This window comes from Didymosphaeria variabile, assembly GCF_027946475.1.
Source record: "Didymosphaeria variabile strain IMI 356815 chromosome Unknown scaffold_4, whole genome shotgun sequence".
Lineage (NCBI taxonomy): Eukaryota > Fungi > Ascomycota > Dothideomycetes > Pleosporales > Didymosphaeriaceae > Didymosphaeria > Didymosphaeria variabile.
The window spans coordinates 1,021,038-1,044,801 of record NW_026611623.1 but is presented as its reverse complement, the minus strand read 5'-3'; the positions used below and the strand labels follow the sequence as shown (position 1 = coordinate 1,044,801).

General features: G+C 51.1%; 7 protein-coding genes across 7 annotated transcripts; 3 read left to right on the top strand and 4 right to left on the bottom strand.

Annotated features, from left to right (window-relative positions):
- Window positions 1-473: 473 nt before the first annotated feature.
- Window positions 474-3,244, bottom strand: MCM3 (MCM DNA helicase complex subunit; the record flags this gene model as incomplete). The annotated part of the gene is made up of 4 exons (XM_056214006.1): window positions 474-2,537; window positions 2,591-3,056; window positions 3,104-3,122; window positions 3,172-3,244. The coding sequence occupies 4 exons, from the start codon at window positions 3,242-3,244 to the stop codon at window positions 474-476; spliced, it is 2,622 nt and encodes an 873-aa protein (XP_056071273.1).
- A 712-nt stretch (window positions 3,245-3,956) lies between these two features.
- Window positions 3,957-4,855, top strand: N0V89_005228 (uncharacterized protein; the record flags this gene model as incomplete). Its single annotated transcript, XM_056214005.1, has 2 exons — window positions 3,957-4,380; window positions 4,434-4,855. The coding sequence occupies 2 exons, from the start codon at window positions 3,957-3,959 to the stop codon at window positions 4,853-4,855; spliced, it is 846 nt and encodes a 281-aa protein (XP_056071272.1).
- A 1,676-nt stretch (window positions 4,856-6,531) lies between these two features.
- N0V89_005227 (uncharacterized protein) lies at window positions 6,532-7,125 on the top strand (the record flags this gene model as incomplete). The annotated part of the gene is made up of 2 exons (XM_056214004.1): window positions 6,532-6,673; window positions 6,731-7,125. 2 exons carry the CDS (start codon window positions 6,532-6,534, stop codon window positions 7,123-7,125), a joined length of 537 nt encoding a protein of 178 aa, XP_056071271.1.
- A 1,286-nt stretch (window positions 7,126-8,411) lies between these two features.
- Window positions 8,412-9,425, top strand: N0V89_005226 (uncharacterized protein; the record flags this gene model as incomplete). The annotated part of the gene is made up of 1 exon (XM_056214003.1): window positions 8,412-9,425. The coding sequence occupies one exon, from the start codon at window positions 8,412-8,414 to the stop codon at window positions 9,423-9,425; it is 1,014 nt and encodes a 337-aa protein (XP_056071270.1).
- A 5,285-nt stretch (window positions 9,426-14,710) lies between these two features.
- On the bottom strand, window positions 14,711-16,334 carry N0V89_005225 (uncharacterized protein; the record flags this gene model as incomplete). The annotated part of the gene is made up of 8 exons (XM_056214002.1): window positions 14,711-14,777; window positions 14,825-14,867; window positions 14,919-15,150; window positions 15,263-15,296; window positions 15,346-15,409; window positions 15,462-15,526; window positions 15,577-16,187; window positions 16,248-16,334. The coding sequence occupies 8 exons, from the start codon at window positions 16,332-16,334 to the stop codon at window positions 14,711-14,713; spliced, it is 1,203 nt and encodes a 400-aa protein (XP_056071269.1).
- Window positions 16,335-16,877: 543 nt separating this feature from the next.
- Window positions 16,878-17,277, bottom strand: N0V89_005224 (uncharacterized protein; the record flags this gene model as incomplete). The annotated part of the gene is made up of 2 exons (XM_056214001.1): window positions 16,878-17,109; window positions 17,273-17,277. 2 exons carry the CDS (start codon window positions 17,275-17,277, stop codon window positions 16,878-16,880), a joined length of 237 nt encoding a protein of 78 aa, XP_056071268.1.
- Window positions 17,278-21,023: 3,746 nt separating this feature from the next.
- N0V89_005223 (uncharacterized protein) lies at window positions 21,024-23,495 on the bottom strand (the record flags this gene model as incomplete). The annotated part of the gene is made up of 1 exon (XM_056214000.1): window positions 21,024-23,495. The coding sequence occupies one exon, from the start codon at window positions 23,493-23,495 to the stop codon at window positions 21,024-21,026; it is 2,472 nt and encodes an 823-aa protein (XP_056071267.1).
- Between the last annotated feature and the right edge of the window lie 269 nt (window positions 23,496-23,764).

The window sequence follows — 23,764 nt, the reverse complement described above, 5'->3', positions numbered from 1 at the left end:
TCGACGGCCAGGCATTTACATGAGATACTCGTGCGAGTTCAAGGTAGTCGTGGAACACGTTCGTATGCTCGTCCATTGGCACAAGGACGTCTAGGATGGTGAGCCACAAACAGCGTGTTCGACTCGCACTACAGGTCAGGTCAAGCGGACTGGAAGACTTGCATTGCCATGCGGCCTACAGAGTCATATCCGTGCCGGACGTGACGGGACCTGGACGCAACGTCGATAACGGTGTCGAGGCTCTGTATTGAGGATGAACTAAACTCAACTTCTCAATCGTTTCGACACAACATTGCAGCAGAGTGGAAGGTCACCTCGCGATAAGTCTGAACGCTCAGAGTGTAAGCTATATCATCAGAATTAGACGAGGTATCTGCAAGTGACTACTCCAAACGCCTAGATATCCACCTCGTCCTCGTCATATCCCATCACGCTCGTGCCATCGTTCTCTTCTGATCCTTTCATCGGCCATATTAGATCTTATACACGATATCATCCGAGAACATGATCTTGTTCCTCTCGCTCAGTTCCTCGAGCGCTTTCCTCGCCTCCGCCTCTTCGAAAGGCTGCCGTCCACTCCCGCCGCCCAGCCTCGAGTTCACAGCTGCAACCAGGGGTTCTACGTCCGCAGCATCGTTTGCGAACAGAGGCCCGTCGATAAGCTGGCCGAGCACATTTTGGAATATTTGCAGACGCGGAGGCGTGATGCTCTGCGAGTCCTGCGATTCTGTCTGTGTTGCAGGCAGTTGGGATGCCGGGCGAGAAGACGCTGCGCTGAACTGGGAGGAACTCGCACCGGCGCGACCACTAGATGCAGTCTTGCCACTTCGTTGGGTTGTCCGCTGGGTTTTGGGTGTCGTGCTGTAGAGATCCTCGTTGTCTTCTTCTTCCTCTTCATCCTCATTGGCGGGTGTTTGTGTGGTGCCTGTCTGCTGGCTTCGAGTGCTAGGACCGTCCGTTCTCCGCGTAGCGGTGGTTTCTCTCTCGTCACCATTCTCATCGTTATCGTCATCCTCTGACGATTCATCATCCGTGGACATGGCATCTGGGTCACGGGTGACGCGGCGGCGCTTTCTCCGTTCCGTTTCAACAACTTCTTTGAACAAGGCGAATCGAAGGATCTGCTCAGCAACGTCGGCGTCTCTCTGTTCTACCCGCTTCGACAGACGAGATTTGGCATGCGCAGTTGAGAGACGGATGAGTGTCTCCAGCGTACGGGCGGTGATAGGCGAAGTGCGACGTGTGCCGGCATCAAGTTCGTCGTTACGTAGAGCCGAGTACACTGTTACAATGTGGTCTGCAGCGCCTTTGGTAAGAACCGGCTTTTCGCGTTTAGCGTAGGCAATGTACTTCTTGATGAAAGGGATGGAGAGAACTTCGGTCCTTCGATGCGCGCCGCGCCCAACGGTAATCGTTACGCCAGAGTGCAACATAGGGTTGAATTTTTCATACACTTCAGTCGACTTATTCGAATCTGTGTCAGTCTCCAAGCCTACACCCAGTAGTTGACCACCGTCTTCACGAACAGGAAGTCCTTCCTCAGCACCAGGTGTGCGGTAGCGATGCATGCGAAGGACGTGTTCGGACACCTGACGATCTCGTGCGTCTTCGATATCATCCGTGACAACAAAGAGCAAGTCGAAACGTGAAAGGAGGGAGTCTGGTAGGGCGATGTTGCGGTGCGGGTCCTTGTGGATATCGTATTGACCAAAGATGGGGTTGGCGGCTGCGATGACACTGCACCGGGCGTTGAGCGACGTGTGGATACCAGCTTTGGCGATGGTGACGGTCTGCTGCTCCATGACTTCGTGAATGGCCACACGATCGACATCTGACATCTTGTCGAATTCGTCGATACAAACGACTCCGCGGTCAGCAAGAACCATAGCACCTGCTTCCAGACGTCGCTCGCCGGTTTCCTTATCCGAGGTCACGGCAGCTGTCAGACCGACGCCTGAAGAGCCACGACCAGTAGTGGCAATAGCCAGAGGAGCAGTGTTGAGAACGAAGCGGAGCAACTGTGATTTAGCAGTAGACGGATCACCGACCATGAGAATGTTGATGTCTCCTCTTAGATGGGTGCCATTCTCCAAGTTCTTCTCCTGACCACCTAGAAGCATGAGTAGAATGGCCTTCTTGATGTAGTCATGACCGTAGATAGATGGAGCCAAGGACTGAGACAATAGCTCAAACACCCTCTTGTTCTTCGCGATCTTGTTGATATTCCGGATGTCCATGGCAGTGGGAACAACCTGAGCGATACCGCCTCCCGCTTTCGAAGACAATAGGATGACATTATTAGCAAGTATAAGAGTGCGAAACGTGGAGCTGCCAGATCCAGCATTGCGGTTACCGAGGGAGCGGTAGATACCCACAAGCTGGATTCTGTCTCCGGGTTTCACACGGTCCACAAGATCGTCGTCTAACACCACGTCCACAGATCTGGGAAGCTGGCCTGCTGGCGCTCGTTCGGGCATTTCTTGAATTGAGATTGTTTGGTGATCCCTGTACACGCAGTATCCGTACTCTGTGATGAGCTGGAAATAGTTAGCTTTATCTTCCTGCGCATTTTATCTTTCCCTATGCATACCGGATTGCCCTCATCGTCCTCTGTCGGGTATACGCTTGTGCTTCCGGCACCCATAGTCATCGTTTGATCGACATACGGTCGGTAGTGGAACTTTTGCTTCGTTTCGTTGTAGTGCACACTCTTCACCACTTTTGGCCGCACCAATGAGGTCTTTGTCACAATGCCCTCCAGCGATACCATGTGGTTCAGCTGTTGCGAGCCGAGCGACCGTGGGTTGCATGAAAACTCGCCAAAGCTTCCAATGTACGCGCAGTAATATTTTGCATCGTCTGATCGTTCGTGCTTCGGCCGATCTGGAAATGTTTCGACCACCTTTTTGAGAGCGTCGTCAAAGGCTTCCACGAAGGCGAAGGGCTCGTTGAGGAGGCCATTGGCGAGCTCTCGATTGTGCGATCGGATTTCGTCGATACTGACTGTCAATCTTTTCTGACCGCGGTTGAGCATGTTAAGGATCTCGGCGCGGTAGCTGGGGCTGTTAGTGTACGTTCACTCGGGGGATTGTGTTCCCAGTACCTCCGCGCGCTATCATCCTCTATTGCTTTGTCAGTCTCGTTCTCGGTGTCTCCATGATTCTAACCTACGTGCGGGGTCCAGAAACTCTTCAGCAAGTCTCCTGCGCCTGTCCTTGTCCTCATCTCTAAGGGGCGCCGCCATTACGAAAAACTGCGGGGTAAAAACAGTGCTGCGTGTGAATGACTATGCGTAAATGCAGCAGACACAATAGGAAACTGGTATCAAAAGCGTGCGGGTATCGAGAAGTGTGGTGTCGCAGCAGCAATGGCAAGTACGTTACGAGGGGCAGAAATCGGGGCTGGCGCTTCGAAAGCGCGTCGCGTCCACAATTGCTTGGCATTCACGCGTTTCGCGGATTCGCGCCAAGCCAATCAATTGTCCTTTCTAGGCTAGCATGACTGGCCCGGCAACCCCACACACTGCACTGCACACTGTGCAACCTTCCGTCTTATCTCACCTTCTCGCAGCATCTGTTATATCCTATGACCATGCCAAGCCGGGGCTAAACCCACTTGTGAGACCAGATGTGTGAAGCCATGCTTGAGCCACAAAGAATATTAATCCCAGCTATTACTTATGGCTAGCTCTACGGTACCTCGCAGGCTGGACCGTACCTGTTAAGGAACGGGTTTCTGGTAGCCAGGGTCACACTCCATAGCTAATGATTCGACGATTGCATTGACGTAACCATCAAGAACGCTCCACACCAACGTCAATCGGAAATAGAGCGGACTTTGCCCTTACATCACCGTTAACGGCGGCTTATAAGACCTGCTATAAACTATTTCACTCTCTGCTCAGCCATCACAAACGCTGAACTTACAATTTTGTCTAGCCTACCCTATTGTCTACCATGCCACCCCGCGTCTTTTTCATTACCGGAACATCCACCGGCTTCGGCGCGGAGCTTGTCCAGGTCGTCCTCAGCAAGGGAGACCACGTGGTTGCGACTGCGCGCAACTCCTCAAAACTTTCTTTCAAAGACGCAACCTCTTCTAACAGTCTTCTCGTGGATTTGGATGTTACCAAGACCGATTCAATCGACAAGGCCTTCGACGCAGCAGTCAAGAAGTTCAAGCGCGTAGACGTTGTTGTCAACAATGCCGGATATGGCCTCTCGGGGCCATTCGAGACGTTGTCCGACTCCCAAATCAGGAAGCAGATGGAGATCAACTTCTTCGGACTGCTGAATGTGACTCGGAAGGCTATGCAGACTATGCGGGATCTGAAGACTGGAGGCGTGATCCAGCAGATTACGTCCATCGGCGGTCAGCAAGGTCAGTGAACCTTTGACTTTTCTCATTTCCTAACGGACGCTGATATCTCACAGGTGTGCCGAGCTTCAGCATCTACTGCGCCTCCAAATGGGCCGTCGAAGGCTTCACCGAGTCTATCTCCAAGGAAGTCAAACCTGAGTGGGGCATTAAATTCACTTGTATCGAGCCTGGAGGCTTCCGAACCGATTGGAGCGGACGATCCATGGAGTTCGGCGAGAACAGGACCGATGCGTTGCATGAAGCGTATGACCACATCGACCCAGAAAAGATCGCTTCCAATAGGCACATGAAGCAGGCAGGTGACCCACCAAAGGCCGCGAAAGTGTTTTACGACCTGGCAGTGATGGAAAATCCGCCGTTAAGAATCGTCGTGGGCAGCGATGCGTATCAGGCCATCAACAAAAAAATCGAAACCTACTCGGAGAACGTCAAGAAGTTCGAGAAGTGGAGTAATAGCACTGACGTAGACGAGTAGTCACGAACAGCAGTCGTTGGGTCGACTTTTGCTCTCTGTTGACCGCTCTGTCCTGTCAAGTGTACGCATAATGAATACAATAATGGCCAAGTTTGATGAAGTCACTGGAATCTCGATCTGTTACCCGCCCAGCTTTCCATCATAGCTCTTCCGGAAAAGCTACAAGAAGACGGTTCCTGGTCGTTCGACGGCGTGACTTCTGGCCATGCATGATTGACCCGATTGCACCAATTCAGAGTTCAGCTCATCGCCTTCAACGTTGTGTGCAAGTCGCTTCTAATATCCTACATCTTTTCCCAAGACTATAATATAGACCTACACACGTTGTTTATGATTGGCTCTCTACTGCGCCGAAAGTCATAGTATAAGCATGAACACAGTGATGCACACAAGGCTAAGAAACGAGAGACATCAGCCGCATTGAACAATGCCATTCTAATTCCAAAAAGCGCTACAATGCCTCACAGTCAGCTTATCCTTCGAGCTAGCCCTTTCCAACGGACTCTAAATACGATATCAGAATCGGCTTCCGATAAACCCTCAAGGCTGTCTCCGCAACATTAGACGACATTGCTGTTTATGTAACAGACATAACAAATTTACCACAAACCAGGCAGTTGAGTCTCAAAGCTTCGTTCTGGATATGGGCTTTTACCACTTCTATCTGAATCATGGAATCAGATCTGACCAGATGTCTTCATGATTGAGGTCTTACTTCAATGCGCTGCAGGAACGAAACCAATCGTCGCGACATCCGGAATCATAGCTTTCGAATCAGCGTCACAACCAATAGTCTTCAGATATTGTCACGGACCCCAATTAAGTTTGAAATAAATGGCCAGCGTCAGGGCGAAATTTGCCCTTCATCTGCGGAGCACGACTGAAAGGGCAGCTGCAAGGATACCAGAAGTGGATGCTTGTCGCACGATCCCTATACTAGCTAGCTGCCGAAGGGAACTACAATGGACATCTCCAAACCCTGGCACTTCAGCTTCCACCCACAATCCATCCAAAGCGATACTCTTCCAATTGCTTGGGTCTTCAATTATACCTTGAGATGAGGCTATTGTGCGCCTTTCGAAGATCTAGACTGCGAGCGCTCCTCGACTTGAAAGGTCTATCCCAGAGAAAACAGCCTCGCTTAGCGCGAAGGCCCGACTGGCATTTAATTGGGAATCCTTAAGTGGTGAAACGCCCGTACCTACGCCGCGAACATCAACTCTAGGACCTCGGTCGCACTGTCAAAACTTCCACGCGAGATGTGATAGGGGTGCAGAGACTCTTGGTGTATATTATTCGAAGCGGAGCTTGGGCTGTCATAATGTAATAAGTTGTTCTTCCAGCCTCTTCCTTTAGTCTGCGACTTGTCCGACCTATTCGTTCACTCCTTCGCCGTCATACTCTCTTTTCTTTCGCGTTGAAAGCTTTCTTGAAGATGAAGGCTACAGTCTGGGTGGCTTGTCTGCTGTCTTCTGCCGTTGCGTACCCTTCGCTTCAGACAAGGCAAACAGAAGACCACTCATGGAAAGCGCCCACAGCAACTGACCGTATGTCGTACAAAGTCTGGTCGTATCCAGTAGAAGTACTAAAACTGCCGTCTAGGGCGAGCTCCATGCCCGATGCTCAACACCCTAGCCAATCATGGCTACCTCCCCAGAGATGGTTCAGATATCTCCATGGAAGTCCTAGTCGCAGGACTCAAGAATGGAGTCAATCTCGGAGCGGATGCAACCAAGCTTGTGGGCGCAACAGCTTTGCAGGGCTCAACAACAGGAAACGCTAGCACTTTCCATCTTACCGACCTGAACAAACATGGCTGTAAGACTCAACATCAGCAGATGCGTGATGGAGAACATGAAGACTGACCATTTGCAGTGATTGAGCACGATGGCAGCCTCAGCCGGAACGACATCTTCTTCGGCGACAACCACAGCTTCAACAAGACCATCTGGGCTCAGACTGCATCCCACTTCACCAAGGCTACAATTGATCTTGGCACGGTGGCAAAGGCTCGCAAGGATCGCCTCGCTGCCGCAAAGGCTGCCAATCCTCAATACGAAGGCGACGAACAAGCCAGCTTCATTGAATCTGCGCTGTATCTCAACGTAATGTCCAACGAGACGGGCGTCACGGCTGTTACCAAATGGGTAAAGACTTTGTTCCAGGAGGAGCGGTTACCGATTGAGCAGGGGTGGAAGAGACCAAAGGGTGAGATTACCGTCGCAACGATTCTGGGTCTTGTGGGATTGCTTGGTGTAGCTTCTGCATAGACGGAACCTTAGTATTCTGGAACACAGTATGTAAAAATGTAATAACTTCACACGATGATTCTCGCTGTGAAATTTACCAGCAAGCACCTGGGTATCGTCCAGCGAAACCCAGAAATGGCCACTTCATTATCACAGGATCCAACTAGTATCATCCAGCCCACATGCCCTCACATGCTGTTTTATAACATTCAAAATCGCCTTCTTTACGCGACGCCAGTACGTAATCGTGACCTATTGCCCTCAATTTGGTCGATGTCACAATCCAATACCCTGGTCACAATGATAATATGAGAGAAGTGGACGAGAGCGATTAAAACCGATACATTGCAGATCTGTATTAAAGAAATGCATGTTGATCATGCCACGATTGCGCTACGTTCTCTCTTTCGCTTGTTTAGCTCGAAGATAAAACAACCTAATGTACACTGACATAGCCTGCTTATGGTTGCCACACCGATAAGATTATCGTGCAACGCCTGCTTCGCCACAAATTTCGGTGCTAGTAGATCAAGTCTTATCCAACACTGGGCTTTTCTCAGCCAATTTCGAAAACATGCAAGATGCTCACAGTGCACGAAAAAGGGGGTTCTTCGCAACCAATCGTAAATTGCTACACCCACGGTAACCAGGGAAACTGACAGTGAGTCACCGAGTATCTTATGTGCATTGCCTGTCATATTGTACAACGCACGCGTTCCTGAACGTAGTCTGCAGGGATAATTGTGACCGTGCGCCAGGGGAAGCGACTTCAAAACAGGCATACCCAAGTCGCGAATGCGGTCTGACGTTGATATCTCCACTGAGCCCCCTGTTGCTACACTTGTGTGCTCAACGTATGCAAATGAAAACAAGAGTCTCTGCTGCAATATCACTACCAGTAGTGCTTGCCAAAAGACGGTAACTCGCCCGGCGCATCGCTGCACCGCCGACTGAGCTCAGGTCTGTCTCATACCATAGGTATACAGAGACCCAGCCCCACAACATACTTTTCTGCCAACACAGTGTCGAGAATAAATATGGCCCACATGTACACCTGCCCGTACGTGCGGACAGCGGAGCCGGGCTCCGCAGCCAGGAATGACTCCTCTTATCTGAGCCCCCTTCCTTCGCAGGGGACTTAGGACCTTGTTTCTCATCTTTCTACGCCTTGCATGGATTTCACACAAGCACAACTAATCATATATACCCCTTCACACCCGCCATAGTGACGCTCCCTACCATTGAATGCTGCTCACACTACACCGCGACACCTCACTTCTATCCGCCATTTGCACCACTATCTCAGAATGCTCATACGATCGATATCGCTCCTCTCCGCCGTTGCCCACGCATCACCAATCCTTGTCAAGAGACTGTTTCCAGACCCAGAACCCTGCTTGGGAAACTGCTCCTGGATACACGACCCAAACATCTATGTCGAGGGAGGAACGTACCACCGCTTCAGCACGAGCGGAAACATCGCTGTTGCGACGGCGGACAATTTGAACGGACCGTGGACGTATCAGGGGTCGTTGTTGGAAGAGGGAACGAGAATCCAGGTTGATGTCGGGAGGCAGGATATTTGGGCACCGAACGTCGTCAAGATCGACGACACCTTCTACTGCTATTACAGCGTCTCCTACCTCGGCTCTCAAGCCTCACAGATTGGCTTCGCAACATCAAAAACACTCGAAGTAGGATCTTGGACCGACCACGGCAGCCTTAACATCGCACAATCACCGTCCTACAACCTTATCGACCCAGCCATCTTCCAAGAGACCTCGGAAAGCCCCGTCCACCTCACCTTCGGAAGCTATTGGGATGGAATCTTCAGCATGCAGCTCGCCTCTGAGGCTTTAGTCTATAAGCGTGACGAAGCAGTGAATATCAGAGGCGGACCTTCTGGCACTCACGAAGGCCTCCAGCAGAAACGCGACACAACTGCAACCGGGCCCACTTCTTGGACGGACGGTTCTCTCAACCTGAACAATCTCATCCGCAACACCACCGCAAATCCTGATGTTGTAGAAGGCGCCTTCATATACCCGTACGCTGGAGAATACTACCTGTTCTTCAGCGCCGGTAACTGCTGCGCCATACCTCCAAATCTCGCGCCGCCCGGCCACGAGTACAGGATTCTGGTCTGCAAAGCCGCGACACCGGCTGGGCCATTTACGGACAGAGACGGACGGAGATGTGATGAAAGTGGGGGAACATTAGTGCTAGGCAGCCATGGCGACGTATACGCGCCGGGGGGCCAGGGGGTGCTGCTCGATGACAAGACGGGGAGGACGGTGTTGTATTATCACTATGGTGAGTGAAATTTGCATGGAGTAAGGGAAGTTTCAAATACTAACAAGTGTCAGTGAGGCCGAGCGTGGGGTATGATGCGAGCCAATTCCTCTTTGGGTTTAATTACTTGGAGTGGGTGGGAGGCTGGCCTGTTGTTGCGTAAGAGGCGTAGTTTCTCCTTTGTGTTGATGCGTTGGAACGGCATTGAGAAACTTGTTCCTAGAGCTAATGTGGCAAAGTCGTAGTTCGAGCGGGTCGACTTCGAGTGTCTTGGGCGGAATCAGGGGTATAATGAGCGCGACGCAGAAGATGCTAGGGTTGAGTTTCGAAGGAAGACCGGTGGCTTGAGTAGATTTTAGGGTACGCTGAATGGGTCCGGTAAGACGTGGTGGAACTCTACAGGTTTGATGTTTTGGCGGTTGATATACCTAACGTCGGAAGGTTTACGTTTTATGAAGCACACGAACACGAAAAGCAACGACACATCAAATAGACGAATACATAATTACGATGCGCCTCATGTTCGCGGTATATGAAGTGACTTATCATATTCGATATGCGAGCCTTGAGGTGGCGAACGTGAAGCATCAGATATGAACCTCCTATATTATCAAAGGTTCGCGCGCAATCAGCATCATGCATGCATCGACAGCTAAAGAGTCAAATCCAAGCGTTTTGCAGACGACGTGTAACCAGTTGTGCCCCAACCCTATGCTTCTGCTCATCGTCATTAGATGCTGATATACCTTCTCATGTCCACCCTCAATTGCGCAGAAACCGAAGTCCAATATGGACGTTGCCAAGCGCGACTTTGGCTCCAGGCTGAAACTCAAAACTTCGTTCATTTACAATCAAACTGTCCCGTCTAGGAAAATGACCTCCTACTCTGCATTGCAAAACGGCTTGTAATCGTTCGAGCAACAAGCGCAACGACGGTCTGCTCCTCTCCCCGAGCGACGCGGCTTCACTGCATGCCAAGGCTCGGTGTGCAGTAAAGGATGAAAGATTCGACAATTCTTTTTCCTGGCTTTGCAGGAGTCGCAAGGCTTCCGTGCTTTGACCCCGTACTTGCTGGCAATCAGCCTTGCTCTGCCGATTGCTTGTGCCCGGCCAACGCACAGACTTGCCAATGTTCTGCCGGATGTAAGAAATTCGTCTCTGGTATTGTCGGTCATGGCGAATCCTCTGTCTTTGACAAAATTCTCCGGGGTTGCATCTGCTGGGAGTGCAGGATACACGGTGGGGTCACGATTCGGAGCGGTGTATTGAGACACTGAAGAGCGAGTGCGCTTGCCAATGGGCTCTGGCTCGGCCTTCGACTTCGACTTCGACTCTGTCTTCTTCTTCGGTTTCGCCAGCAGCTTCGCATCTTCAAGTTCGTCAAGTGCAGGTTCTAAGAACGAAAGGTCAAGAAACTGAGCTTGACCGCTCTGGAAGTGAAGACCCGGAAGTCCACTGGCTCGCACCTAGTCTCAATCAGCGCAAGGTACGGTCGCAGTACGTATGGAAACTCGCCTCTTTGGTGCTGTAATTTCCGATACCCGCTTCAAGGAAGCTAAGGTCCATGGTTGGTGGGACATGATCCTGGCATCCTACGCTCGCAATCGTCTTCGGCTCGAAATGGGCGTAGAGATAGAGCTCTTCAGTCATCGTGAAGTCATGAGTGAAGTAATCACCCTTATTCCACAACTGAGGTACCACACGTGCAGTACATGTCGATGCGCCAATGTCGAGCGCCGCAAGATGGAAATGCACATCCCAACTGTTTCCAGGAAGTTCTTGACCAAAAAGGTCTTGCGCCAGACGAGCAAGCTTCTAAACGGCTTGTTAGCTGGGCACCATCAGCTGTTATGAGATCCTGTCGCACTTCGTAATCTTGAGCATAGCTAGGCGGGACCCAATTGTTGATGTCCGGTGCTTCAGCGCTGCTGAGCAGAATCCTCGGTGACGCCATCTTCCTGAAGTGTGCTGTAGGATACGAGGTGTTGAGGTGGTGGAGAAGAGACGACGGATAACCGTCACGACACAGAAACGAGGGGAGGTTCGCGCGTGGTGAAAGTGAACGGAGAAGGAGCGACCTAATCATCGTCTTCTTTCGAAATCCACTCTCACTTTCACCTACACTCGCTTTGATCTCACCGCTACATCTGATCTCTGATTTGAATCAACAAGTCGCCATCTCCACCTGGCATATACAATTTGGTTCGTCCCTAAGATGGACATGTTGATACATAGACGGAGAAGCTGGTCTGGGAGAATCCACTAAGCGCCCCGAAAAATAAGAGATTTGAAGAGGCGCTGGCAAGCTTTACTGGACTCACCACATTTCGACACGAGTACGCAGCGTCAATGTATGGTTGCTGGCTTACTCGCTGCGAAGGGCTATAGGTTTATCCGAACTGGGTTGATGAGTCTCTTCTTAGCCCACACTACAAGCGAGCATGCTAGACAAGGGATTCCATAAAAGCGACGTAATAATGTATTACTCAATGCGTGTCAGTACACTTGACTAAGGGATCTTTTTGGTGGGTCCCTCATAAATTAGGTGTTCATATTATTACTAAATAATTCCGTCTTTACGATCGGTGAAACTACATTTTGGTGCGGACTGGGCAGAGTGACCTACTCGCTTAACCATGTACTCGTACTCGCATTAATTGCCAAGAAACGCTGCAGCCTCAGTCTCTATATTTCTCTGAGCCTTGCCAGCTCTGATATTCTAAACAAACAGATTCTCATTGTATGAAAAGCCCATACATGATGTCTTCCGTTACACCTGCATCAGCAATTCGAGGATTTCTGCGGATGATCATCACGAAGCTCAAATTGCCGTCTCCAAAATACAAGGCTATCTCGGAATTAGGCTTGAGAAAAACCGGTCTAGTATATATAACGCAATTGGCACTCCCCGTATTATGCTCGGGGTTTCTTCTCTCGTAAGTCTCGTTATTCCCTTATTCCTCTTACGCATCTAGTGTATAGCACTAATCTCTTACCCCAAAGGGCGATAATTCTTGGCCTTATCCGTGAACGATGGCCACTGACACCCACGACTGTTGGTAGTATTGAAGTCGATGCAGATCTTCAGCTCATCATGCTTGGTGTCGTGAATAAGAGCCTTGATGTCGTCGTACAAGCTGTTCTGGAGCACACAGGCCTAATTTACAACACGCTATGGATGATACAGCCTAAAGTGGGAGCGACGATGCAAGACACGCTAATAAAAAAATGAAATGGTCAAACCGTGGGCTTCTATACGTGCCTATACCAGAAGGCGACATGCAGTAGGCTTGCTCGGCTGGGGAACCATCGGTCGACTGATACTCACCCTAGCTATCTCCGTTTCTGTGATTCTTCTTGGTGCCAGCTTGAACACCATTGGTTGGCCTAAGAAACGATGGTACCCGGACCATGGACAGATCATGAATTTGACTGAAAACCCTTTTCGAGACCTCACGATACATACGCCGTTCATGTCAATCGATCAAGTGAATTGGGCTGCAAATATGCGTGTAGGACTGGCTCTGGTCGGTGGCGTGCCATAGCTCGATGAGAATGGTGATCTAGTGCTTACGGGTGGAGCGGCGGATGAAATTGCAGGCGCGCTCGCAGCTTCCACGGCTTTCTCTGCACTCACACAACTACCGGGGGCCTATAACCGAGTCACGGCGGACTTCGCATCTGTATGGAATACACCCGACTATACCACCGGTATACAAACGCGAGTCAATGGAACGACTGTGCAGAGCATCTCAGTCCAAACGCAGCGTATTTACAACCTTTTCGAGTGGCACAAAGCCTATGGAACACTGTTCGCTAGAACCGCTACCGGCTTCCACGGAATTGTTCAGATGACGGTCCCTCAATTGAGAACCATCTGCAGTGAGCCGGTCCGCGATGGGCCGCCTGACAACGGTATCGAGACTGTTCAGCCTAACAACCGTAGTGCCTCATTTACTGTACATGTCGGATCCAGCAACGCCCTAAACTTTGCTGGGGCTGCCTGTATGCTCACACTCTCACAAGTCTTGGTTCCGGTTGAGACATGGATAGTCGATATGCAGTTGCCCCCTTGGATCTCCATCAATAACATTATGGCCCCGGTGACAGCACAGCCAGCACCAGTATCAACGGTTTCTAGTAATGCTTTGATAACTGCGAAGCTCGCCACGCATTTCAACTCTATCCTGCCAATGTTAAATGGACAGGTTCCCAGTTTCGGCATCGTTCCTCATCTTGCCATGGCTGCCCGAACCCTACAGACACAGCACTCTAGCTTTACATCCGACACCGCAGCTCTTGCGCCTATCCTTGCTACCCTAGCTCAGCAGCAGCTCTCAACTGCAGCATGGACATTCCAGATACACAATGACACCTTCGTGTCTTCAGCACCTGTGCATTGGCAGCTTTATGGGTCAGGACCCCGTATGAAATGGGAGTGGATCGCTATCATAGTTCTGTTTATTGTCCTTATCGCCATGATAACTCATACACTCCTGCTCGCTATATACAAAATCCAGCCTGGCCCCTGGTTAGAGCTTGGCGGCATGCTACGCACGGCACACAAAACACCACTAACTTTAGATTCAGTGAACGAGGTGCATAATGCGGACCCTCCTGATGGACGAGAAGATGCTGCTAAAGGCGTCGATAATTGCGTCCGGTTCGAAGTGAAGAGCGTTGACAAACAATGGCCGGAGCTAGTAGAACATCGTTTAAGAAGAAGAGTTCAGCACGCGCAGGCACATTCGATAAGTCGGCCAACCAATCCGATACCATTGCCAAACATTCCATCCAATAGCCTGTCGCCTGCTGTTGCTACATCCACTACTTGTCAAAATACTGCTCCTGAGCCTCCAAATATTACGGCAACAAATACCTCTAACGCGATTTCTACGAGTTCCTCCTTGGCCTTACCAGCAGAAGTGGCGACGACAGCGCCATTACGCAATCAGACACTTATCGTCCCAGGCGGGCCCACGACTTCGCAATCAACCTTAGCGGAAAGTCCGTCGGCATCGCAGAACCCGAGTCCGGCGACGAGTACCGTAGCTTTGTTACGCGCTTCAACGTCTTCATCTACGTAGGGGAGAGTAGTTTACGAGTATCTATTTTAAATGCCGAAACACGGTGCTCTTGCCAAGACTGGCTCGATGATGTGACGAATGAGACTGCTACATAACCCACGCACTACACAGCTCTTCGTTCTCTACGCAACGTATCTAAGACATTGCTGCCTTTGCTCGGGATGAAATGAATACAGTTCACTTGTCGAAGAGCTCACTCTTCCCTTCCTTTGTATGACTGAGGGTTCCTATGCCGGTAGGCGACTGTTCAGGCTTCCTGCCAAAACTTCATCACACTTCTGAAAGACGTCGTATCTTAAATGTTCAGCTGGTTGCCAAACACGTGACGCGGTCGCACTCACCCATAATCATGAGCAACATGCTCAACCATGTTCGTGGGCACGCCTGTTCTTTGTTAAATGTTTTGCGCGCCTCATAACGCCCTCATCAACTTACTCGAGCCCTGCGGATCGGCATACCGCCGAACTTGTTCCTCGACTTCTTTCTCTCTGCCTAACTTTACGTTGGATAGAATTTGTACGCGAGCTACGCGATCCGCTCGAACGCGTTGGAAGACTTCTAATCGCTCAGGCACCAGTCCGGCATCATCGGTATCCTGGAAAAGATAGCCTAGAGCTCCACCGTCTTCCATGGCCGACACTGCACCTTGTGCATTGAATGGTAGCATCTACATCCGGTTAGAGAAGTCAAAGAATAGGAGGATCGTTGATTACCGGATGCGCAGAGTCGCCAATGAGTACTATGCGATTGTTGTACCAATTCAACAGCGGTTCGTGCACAAATAATGGCCAGCACTTCGCCGCCGACGCTTGTCTTCGAACGTTAGGCTAGGTTCACATGAGGATAAGACGGATAGACGTACTTGATCATTCCAAGCACCTCCGGTGCAAAATGCTTGAACTCATCCAGCATTGCGGCTTTTACTTCTGCTCAAGTCTTTCAGCATTCATCTGCAAGGTTGTTCGCACATCGACTCACCCTCTTGATCATTACCATTCACGTCTCTTGTAGGATGTATGCCTACGTAGTTCTGCGTCTTGCCGCTGATTGACCGTTAGCCTAAAAGCCTTGGGTCTCTTAGGAAAACACATACTCTCTACATTCGTACCAGATCATATACCTCACCTTCGTGGGGTCCTGAGTATCTTGCAGCGATCCGACATCAGACTTACCCTTCTTGTCCAGCGTCGCCGCGAGCCTCGGATCAGCTTTTAACACTTCCGTGTCGAGTAAAAAGCGGAACGCACTCAATCCAGTCGCTGTCGGTGGTCCAGCTGCATCGGTTACTACCCTCTGCAGCACCGACTTCAGTCCATCCGCAGCAACAACAAGATCCGCCGTATGTACCGAACCGTCCTTCAGCACAATCGTACCATCCGTTTCCGCTGTTGCCACCTCGGAGCTCAATCGCAACCTCACCGGCCGGCCTAGCCCATCCTCTCCAGTCGCCAAGCGCAACAACTCTTTGTGCAGATCTACGCGGTGTACTGCCCATAGTTTCGCGCCGAATGTCTCTTCCGCTTTGCTCACATCTACTGCCGCTGTCTGTTCTAATGTCTGTCCATCCATGACGTTGATGTTCTTGAGGATAATGGCACGCGCATTTGCGAACGAGAAGCCGAGTCTATTCAGCACTCGCGTTCCGTTTGGACAGACCATTAGCGCGGCGCCTATTTCAGCGGCGAAGGCGGATCTCTCAAAGATCTGCGTTACTTTAGTATCGTATCGAAGGTATTCAAGAGTAGAAATGGTAAAGACACTCACTTCGACATCATGACCGGCTTGACGGAGGGCTACCGCCGCAGTCAACCCTCCGATCCCAGCTCCTACGACAATCACCTTCAACGGCATATGCGTTGGGATGGAGCTCAGACGCGTCGATTGTAGAATATAAAGGCTCAGAGCAATGATGCGAATAGTTTGCCCCAATAATTTTATGTTCGTCGTTGCTGACAGGGATTAGGATAGCCCACCGTTGAATTAGAAAGCTCACTCCACTCGCCTTGCTCGAGAACCAATTGTCTCCGTAAGCTCTTCGGGGCTCGCCCTTATTCTCGCTCTTGTGCTCGCTGCTCAAATGTTCTGGCGGGGCCGGCGTCGCACGCGATTTGGCGGTTGATTGTTTAAGTTGCGTCGTCGGACTCCGAACAGCTCGGCACGTAACTCAATACCGCTGTTACTCATGCAAACCATGACACGGATGAAGTATACGTCATTGGAGCGATGCTGGTCCATGAAGACGCTGCAGCCATATCGTTTTCGCTTAAACTAATCGAATGACACCTTCTTCAAGCTGCTTGAAGACCAGGGACGCAGTGCCCTCTTCTTCAGACCCACATTAGGGCACGACGCACATACTGTACAAACGTACAAACCGTATGCGCGGTTTCGAGATTAACTTTTACTGCCGGTGTACGCGTCATTTGCGGCGGATGAGGAAGTGGTGGAGGTAGGCTGCGTGTTTCGAGAAGCCTGCTTTATCGCTTCGATTCTCTGCTGGTCGAGGTGGTCATCGATGCGATCATCGAGCATCTGCAAGATACGCAGACCCATTGTCTTATATTCGCTGTCTATCTCCTCAAAGTCTGCCTGTCTGTCCTCGGCTTTTCTTGCATTGTTTGCCAACCTGTTCTTGGAGCAGTAATGACACGGACATAGGTTTTCGTTGGGTATAGCATGTTCCCGTACAAAGTGGCAGAACCGACAACCGCACACTTTGATTTTCCACCCGTGTTCTTCAGAGACTTGCACTACTTTGGCATGGAGTTCTTTGTCGTCGTCGCACTTACGCCATGTCCGGTACAGTGCTCGGTCGGATGCACATGGTGCGCAAATGCACAAGTGTGAGTGGGGTAACGGGGCTGTCACCCATACTTTGAAATCGGTGTACGCGAATCTAACGGAAGCGATGTTTCTCTGAAGACTAGAGAGGGAATGCATGCCAAGAGCACTACTTATTGACCAGACAGTGCTCTTGAAACTATTCGCTGTGTGACTGTCAAGAGCGGTCGTTGCGCCTTGCACAATTTCTTCTGGCCCATGAAGACCCATGTATTGCAGGACCGTGTCGCTGCATTTCATAACCAAGCTATCCCAAGCGTTTTGGTAACGGAGGATTGCGCCTGCGCCGAGAACTAAGGCGCTACCGACCCAGGGAGCCCACGCACCCACTGCATCGTTGTCCTCGCTATGAGGGTAGGTCAACTGGGTTACTTCGAACCCAACAACAGCGACCACTACGATTAAGGGAGTCATGAGGGTTAGAACTACGCCTGTGAGGAAGAACAGTGCTGATACAGTCTTCGCGATGACGTACTGCCATTGGCGGACCCCTGTTCGCGTATCTTTGAAACCAGAGCAAGCAAACTTGGGAGTAGAGTCGCTTCTTCTCGCCTTGAAAGTTCTCCAGATAGCCTGAAGTATTATCGGATGTATGTTGAGTAATCGAAATAGGATGTGGCGCATCTGTCGGAAAGTGAACTGGGTCAAGAGCAATGATAGCGCTCCGAACAACGAAATGGCAACTTCCATCACCTGGACCGGATAGGTCGTCCAGAAAAGGAAATCCATCATGAAATTGCTGCTCACAATGTCGTACTGACGCTCGGGTAGTATGAATGGAACCATGGACGCACCAGATCTCATGGGCATGCTTGGTTCCAACAGACCACAGAAGTTCACGCACTGACAATCGCGATACTTTTCCGTCGTCAGTGGTGCTTTGGTCGCGCAGACGGTAGTATTTGTGAGAGACAATGGGCAAAGAAGCAATGCAGTACCCCTGTTGAAGCTATAGCTGCGGGAATTCTTTCCCTCCGCGTGGTAGGAAATCGTGAGTAACACAGGGGCTAAAGCTGTGAATATGAGCATGCTCCAAATCACCACAATGATCTGGGCCTTCGAACGTCGAACGTTTGTGGACCAGTTGAGGATAGGCACGGTCAGAACGGTCGACGCCATCAGTATTGGATAGGTATGTTCAAAGTCCGGATCTCCTTGTGACTGTCCAGATCTGCTATACCCGAGGTGTGTTTCCCATCCAAATTGCGTAAGCATAGCTAGGGCATGCACCGCTACCGTAGCCGAGTATACCATAGCCGCGCCTGATGCTGTAACAGCCAGCCAGGTATGCCGCCGAAATAGGATGGTGAACAAAAGTAGGAAGTAGAACGAGATCCGCATCAAAGTGTCGTAGGTACCGCTGATCGGATGGATGCATCCTACTTGAGTGCTGTAATAATCTGGTGATAGTATCATCCTAGCCAGAGCAAAAATGTCGTCGAATGCTTGATGTTCCGTTGTGGGGAATTTAATCGACGCAATATTGTCGGGGAAAATTGTCAGATTGATGAGTTGCGAGATGTTTCCGACGGGAAGCCATTCGCCCCAAACCTCGCTCATCAGATTGACTGTTTGGTTCTGCCACAACTTCCCGTCCAGAGTGGCATTGGACCAGTTTTTCTGGGTAAGCCAGGTTTCGTTCACCGGTACTGTGTATGTCGTCATGATGTTCGATCAGATCTTCTTCTGTATCAGCCTGCTGACTTCGTTCGCGAGGATTTTCTGTCGGCACTCTGATCTTGTGCTGTTAGGCAACGTTCGTGGAGAAAGCGATTGATGTGACTTGTTGGATCGCGAAGGGCTGCTTGCTACATAGCACTGAGAGCGCAGTCAATCTCTGCATCGCCTTCCTACTTCCATCATCCGCGAGGTACGTGTCGTAAAGTCCTCACTATCGCCGGGCTGATAGGTTTTACAGTGAAAATAGGTCGCCCACTAGGCAGAAAGCTGACTGTATGAGAAGATGCTGTGCTGTATTACCAAGGACCAATGGAAACGAGCGGATTAGCTGTGCAGCAACCATCAGCCTCGCTATGACGAAGCAGCTGAACCTCCGACAGCCTAGCCCTACGCATTCCGACCCCAAACGTGGAACCTTCTGCAACAGCAATATCACGACATACTCAACTCGACCGCTGCTGTCTCCAAATCATAAGATGAGTATTACTATCGGCTCGCTTACGCAGGAAGACTACCCCCAATGGGCGGCCCTATGGCGCCAGTATCTCAAACCCACAACTCTTCCAGAGTCGCAATTCCAATCTACTTTCGCGCGTCTGGTAGCCCCAGACGGTGACATCCACGCTCTAGTGCTTCGCAATACCTCAACCGCTGAGCTATGCGAGCTTACCCACTTCACCAAGTTGCCCAGTCCCTGGTCAGAGGGCGGCATCTGTTATCTCAATGGTAAGTGCATCTCCGTTGGAAACACGTTAAGCAGCAATAGTGGTGACACGCAATAGATCTGTTTGTGATCGAGAACGAACGGGGCAAAGGATATGGGAGGATGCTGATGGAGGGAGTCGCTGAATCTGCAAAAAGAATGCATTGTCTGAGGGTAAGCTGGTGTACGCAGACGGACAACGTTGTAGCAAGACGGCTATATGATAAGTTGGCGACTTCTAAGGACGTGTATTATAAATGGTACCTTGAAGCCTGAATGAGGACTGGGGCGGTGGTTTATGCCCCCAGAGAAGGCTGCCAGAGCGAGTGCTGAATTGGGCGTGGAGTTGGCAGGAATATCGGCCTTTACATTACTCTTCTGCGTCTATACGGCCTCGGAAGTATACCAACATATATCTATCAATGTCTGAGTCTCGTAAGTCTCAACACGTCCACTTCGCAAGACCAACACTCCAGTTGCCAACCCTCCACCGACCGCCACTCACCGTCCACCACCCCCAACACCTAAACATCGCCACCCCAAGACCCACTTCCCTCGCCCCCTCCCCACAATTGCGCAACCTCTAGAAGACTTCTCGAAACAAAAGTTGAAACAAACCAGCCTTGATCGACGCTAGCCCCAACGCTCGCGCACCGTGACTGACTCGCAGGGAAAAGAAGCTAGTGAGACTTTTATGACAACGGTGGATCTGGATATAGGCTAGCATTACCAGGGTCAGGGGCCTTGTATATGCGCAGTGACAGGAGGAAAGTATTGTGACACGCTGTTTTGTGCTGTGCTGTGCTGCAGAGTGTGAAAATCAATACTCGAGCATCGGATGATAATTGAAGATTGATACCCAACCAAGTGAGGCAATTTCGCCCAAAGTATATTTATCGATTAGGCTTCTCCATTCGATAGACTAGACTACTTCATGCCTACTCTATCGTAGCATGCCCTCGTCCTTGCACCACAAAGGAAAATCCCTGCCGCGTCGTGATATCGCGGCCCGATTTTTTAGCTCTACCAGTGAGCCCTTGTACCAAGAATCCATGCCAGATTGGCGCTCTAAACGTAGAAGGCGTGAATGGTAAAACATAATGTGGTAATGATACAGTATACGAAGCAGACAGGTAGCACAACATAAAGAGAAATACCGAGAAGCCGAAGACAGAGGTATCATGCAAAAGGAAAGACGTGACACGTGATGGAAACATAAAGCGCCCAAAGAAAAACCGAAGTAGCCGGGTAGATAGACGCCGGCGCATCCTTGCCAGAATGGCGGTATATAGTAAGGAAACAGAATGACAGACGACTCAGACGACTAAGGCCCGGGGCACTTCGACCGGAGGCGGAGGCGGCAGAGGCATGTTTGGGGGAGGAGCCGGCGGTGGCAGACCCATGGCGGGCATACTGCGTCTAGGGGCGAGGTTCTTCGGGGGAGCGAGCTGCTGTCCATGGCCTCGGAGAACAGGAATGCTCGGACTCTTGCTTAGCAGGGTTGTTGGCGCAGGCGCAGCGGATGCGCGGTTCCCAGGGACAAAGGAGGGTGTGCTAGAGACAGCACGGTTTCCTGGTACGAAAGATGGTGTACTGGACACAGCGCGATTGGGCCGGGAGGATGAGAGGAACGGAGCGGGATCGGAGCGGATTTGCACGGATGTTGGACGGCGGAGTGGCTGTCCTATTGGTTGGGTGTTCTGGAATGATCGTGAAGGACTTGTCTGACGGGCTTGTGTAACGGGGCTGGTGATGGTGGAAGAAGGCCGTGCAGGCTCCGTAACGGAACGATTCACATTAACGCCGAGCGGAAGACGAGCTGGCTTGTTACCGGGCGTAAGAGAGGTGCGGCGTGGTACGATGACTGATCCATCAGCGTTCTGGGTTTGCGGCCTTACTGGGAAGGGGCGTAAGAAAGGCTTCGGTGTTGCTGACACGCGGCGCTCTATATGGTGTGGCAGAGCGGCAGCGGCATTGGTCAAGCTGCCAATGACCGTCGATTGAGGGCGCTGAGCCGGAGGGGTTGGCAGTGGAGCTTGCGGTGGTGGCGATATCGCATTGAGCATCCTTCCTGGAGGCGCACTGGAGCTCCTTGGCGTATATCGCACAGGGAGGCCATGCTGAGACTGAACAGAAGCCCTGGGCTGAAAATTGCTCGTAGAGATAGGAGCAGGTTTCGTCGGGTTGAGCATTATTAGATCTGATAATGGTGTTCCAGCTTCCAGTTTAGACCTTGGGTCAATCAGCTTCCTTGGCTCAGTCGCAGTTGGTGAAGTCGGTCCATAGATTGAGTGGCGCTTAGGCGTGCGCGTAATCTGTGCGGATACAGAGTTATCTTCATTGGTGACGGGTAGAGGCTGCATGGATCTTCGGCGGGTGCTGCTGTTCCCCGGATGCATATGAAACGACCTGAGAGACGTCTCGCTTCGGCGCGGCTCTGCATCTACTGGGGTTGAAACTTGTGTGATAGGGGACGGTGGAGCTGGTGACGGGTCTCGCGATGTATTTCGAGTACCGGCACCTGATACAGAAGTTGCAGTGGACATGTAAGAATATCGCGATCTCTCAAGAAGCTGTTCGAGTTGAACTTGCTCATGGGAATCCCTGCTTGTAGCGATTGAAGGTGCCTCGACAGACTGGCGGTGCAGGCTTGGCAGAGAAGACTGGATGCTGGCAGAGTCGACAATGCTTACAGTCTTCTCTTTGCGGTCATTCTCCCATTCAGACGTGACAATCTTAGGAGAATCCGAATACTGCGATTGCAGGGGCGAGTCAACCGGAGTGATGGTACTCAAGCGACTGGATCCTCGTTTGATCGGTGGCCGTTGGTATGGACGTTCTGTCCAAGTTTTCCCCGGAGATTCGTCAATCGAAGCAGAGTTTCTGCTAGACTCACTGCTTGCCTTCTTGCCTCCGAGGTTGTCAATCTCTCTTCGTACCGTTGTCATCCATGACTCCATTTCTTCGGCGCTTTCCATTACTAGCAGAAAGCTTGATGCATCTCTTCTTGCAGGAGCCCCTAACCGAAGTCGTTGAAGGAGCGAATGCTTTGGGCCTTCACCTGCGGTGCCATCCTCGTTCGCGCTTTGTAGGATCTGTAGAACCCAATGCTTGCCGGGTATCAAATCGGAAGCAAATGCTGCGGAATCCTTGCCCAATCTGAGTACTTTTTCGGGAAGTCGATCGAAGGGGCCCTCGCCTGAATACTGCAACACATGGCCAGATGTCACCAAGACGTAGATCTTATTGGTCAACTGCGGTGCAGAATGCAGGATGGAGTCCAAGCGTTTGTGGGTCTTCTCAAGTTTCCTATGTTCGGAGGCAGTCTCTAGTGTAGTTGCCAGGTCCCTGTGGCTGTCCATTCGCTCACGCATCAGTTCCGCCTGCCTTCGCTGGCTTTGTGTCCGGATGAGCGCATCCGGAGAATAGATGCAAGCTTGCACTGTTGCAAACTTGACCGACTGTGGATAAGCTTGGAAAAGCGGTGGAGGGTCCCAGTCATCGCCAGGGTGCTGTGCAATGCTGACCGGTCGCATAGACTTGGGTCGGAGGAATTGGCTCGATCGCATTCGGTGCACTTGTTGGGCCTGAGGTGGGGGATTATGTCGGAGTGAAGATTTCGGTGGTGACGCTGGTCTAGGTGGTTCCTGCGGTTGCATTGGGACAGCAAGGCCAACCTCTATGTGACCTCTCGCCCTCTCCACCTTGGGCTTACTGAATAGATTGAAGAGAGACATCCTGCTAGAGTTCTTCCGCTCAAGTACCGGCGGGGTATTAAGCGAAGTCATATTTGTGGCGCTGGGCGACGATTGAAGGTTTTGCTGGAGGAGGTTTGCGCTGGACCGATTTCGCCGCCAGCGGGAGGTCGAGAAGCTGTCATTTGGAGCCATGGCTTCTATCGCCAGATAAGAGCCTCGGATATCAACACATGAACGTGGTCACGAGGCTGAAGGTGTTCGCAAGGAAGGGTATGCTGGGCCGCGTAACGTTGGAGTAAGCAAGCTGAGTGATACTCGCTTGTACGAAGAACAGTTCCACAGCGTGGCACAGCGACTCA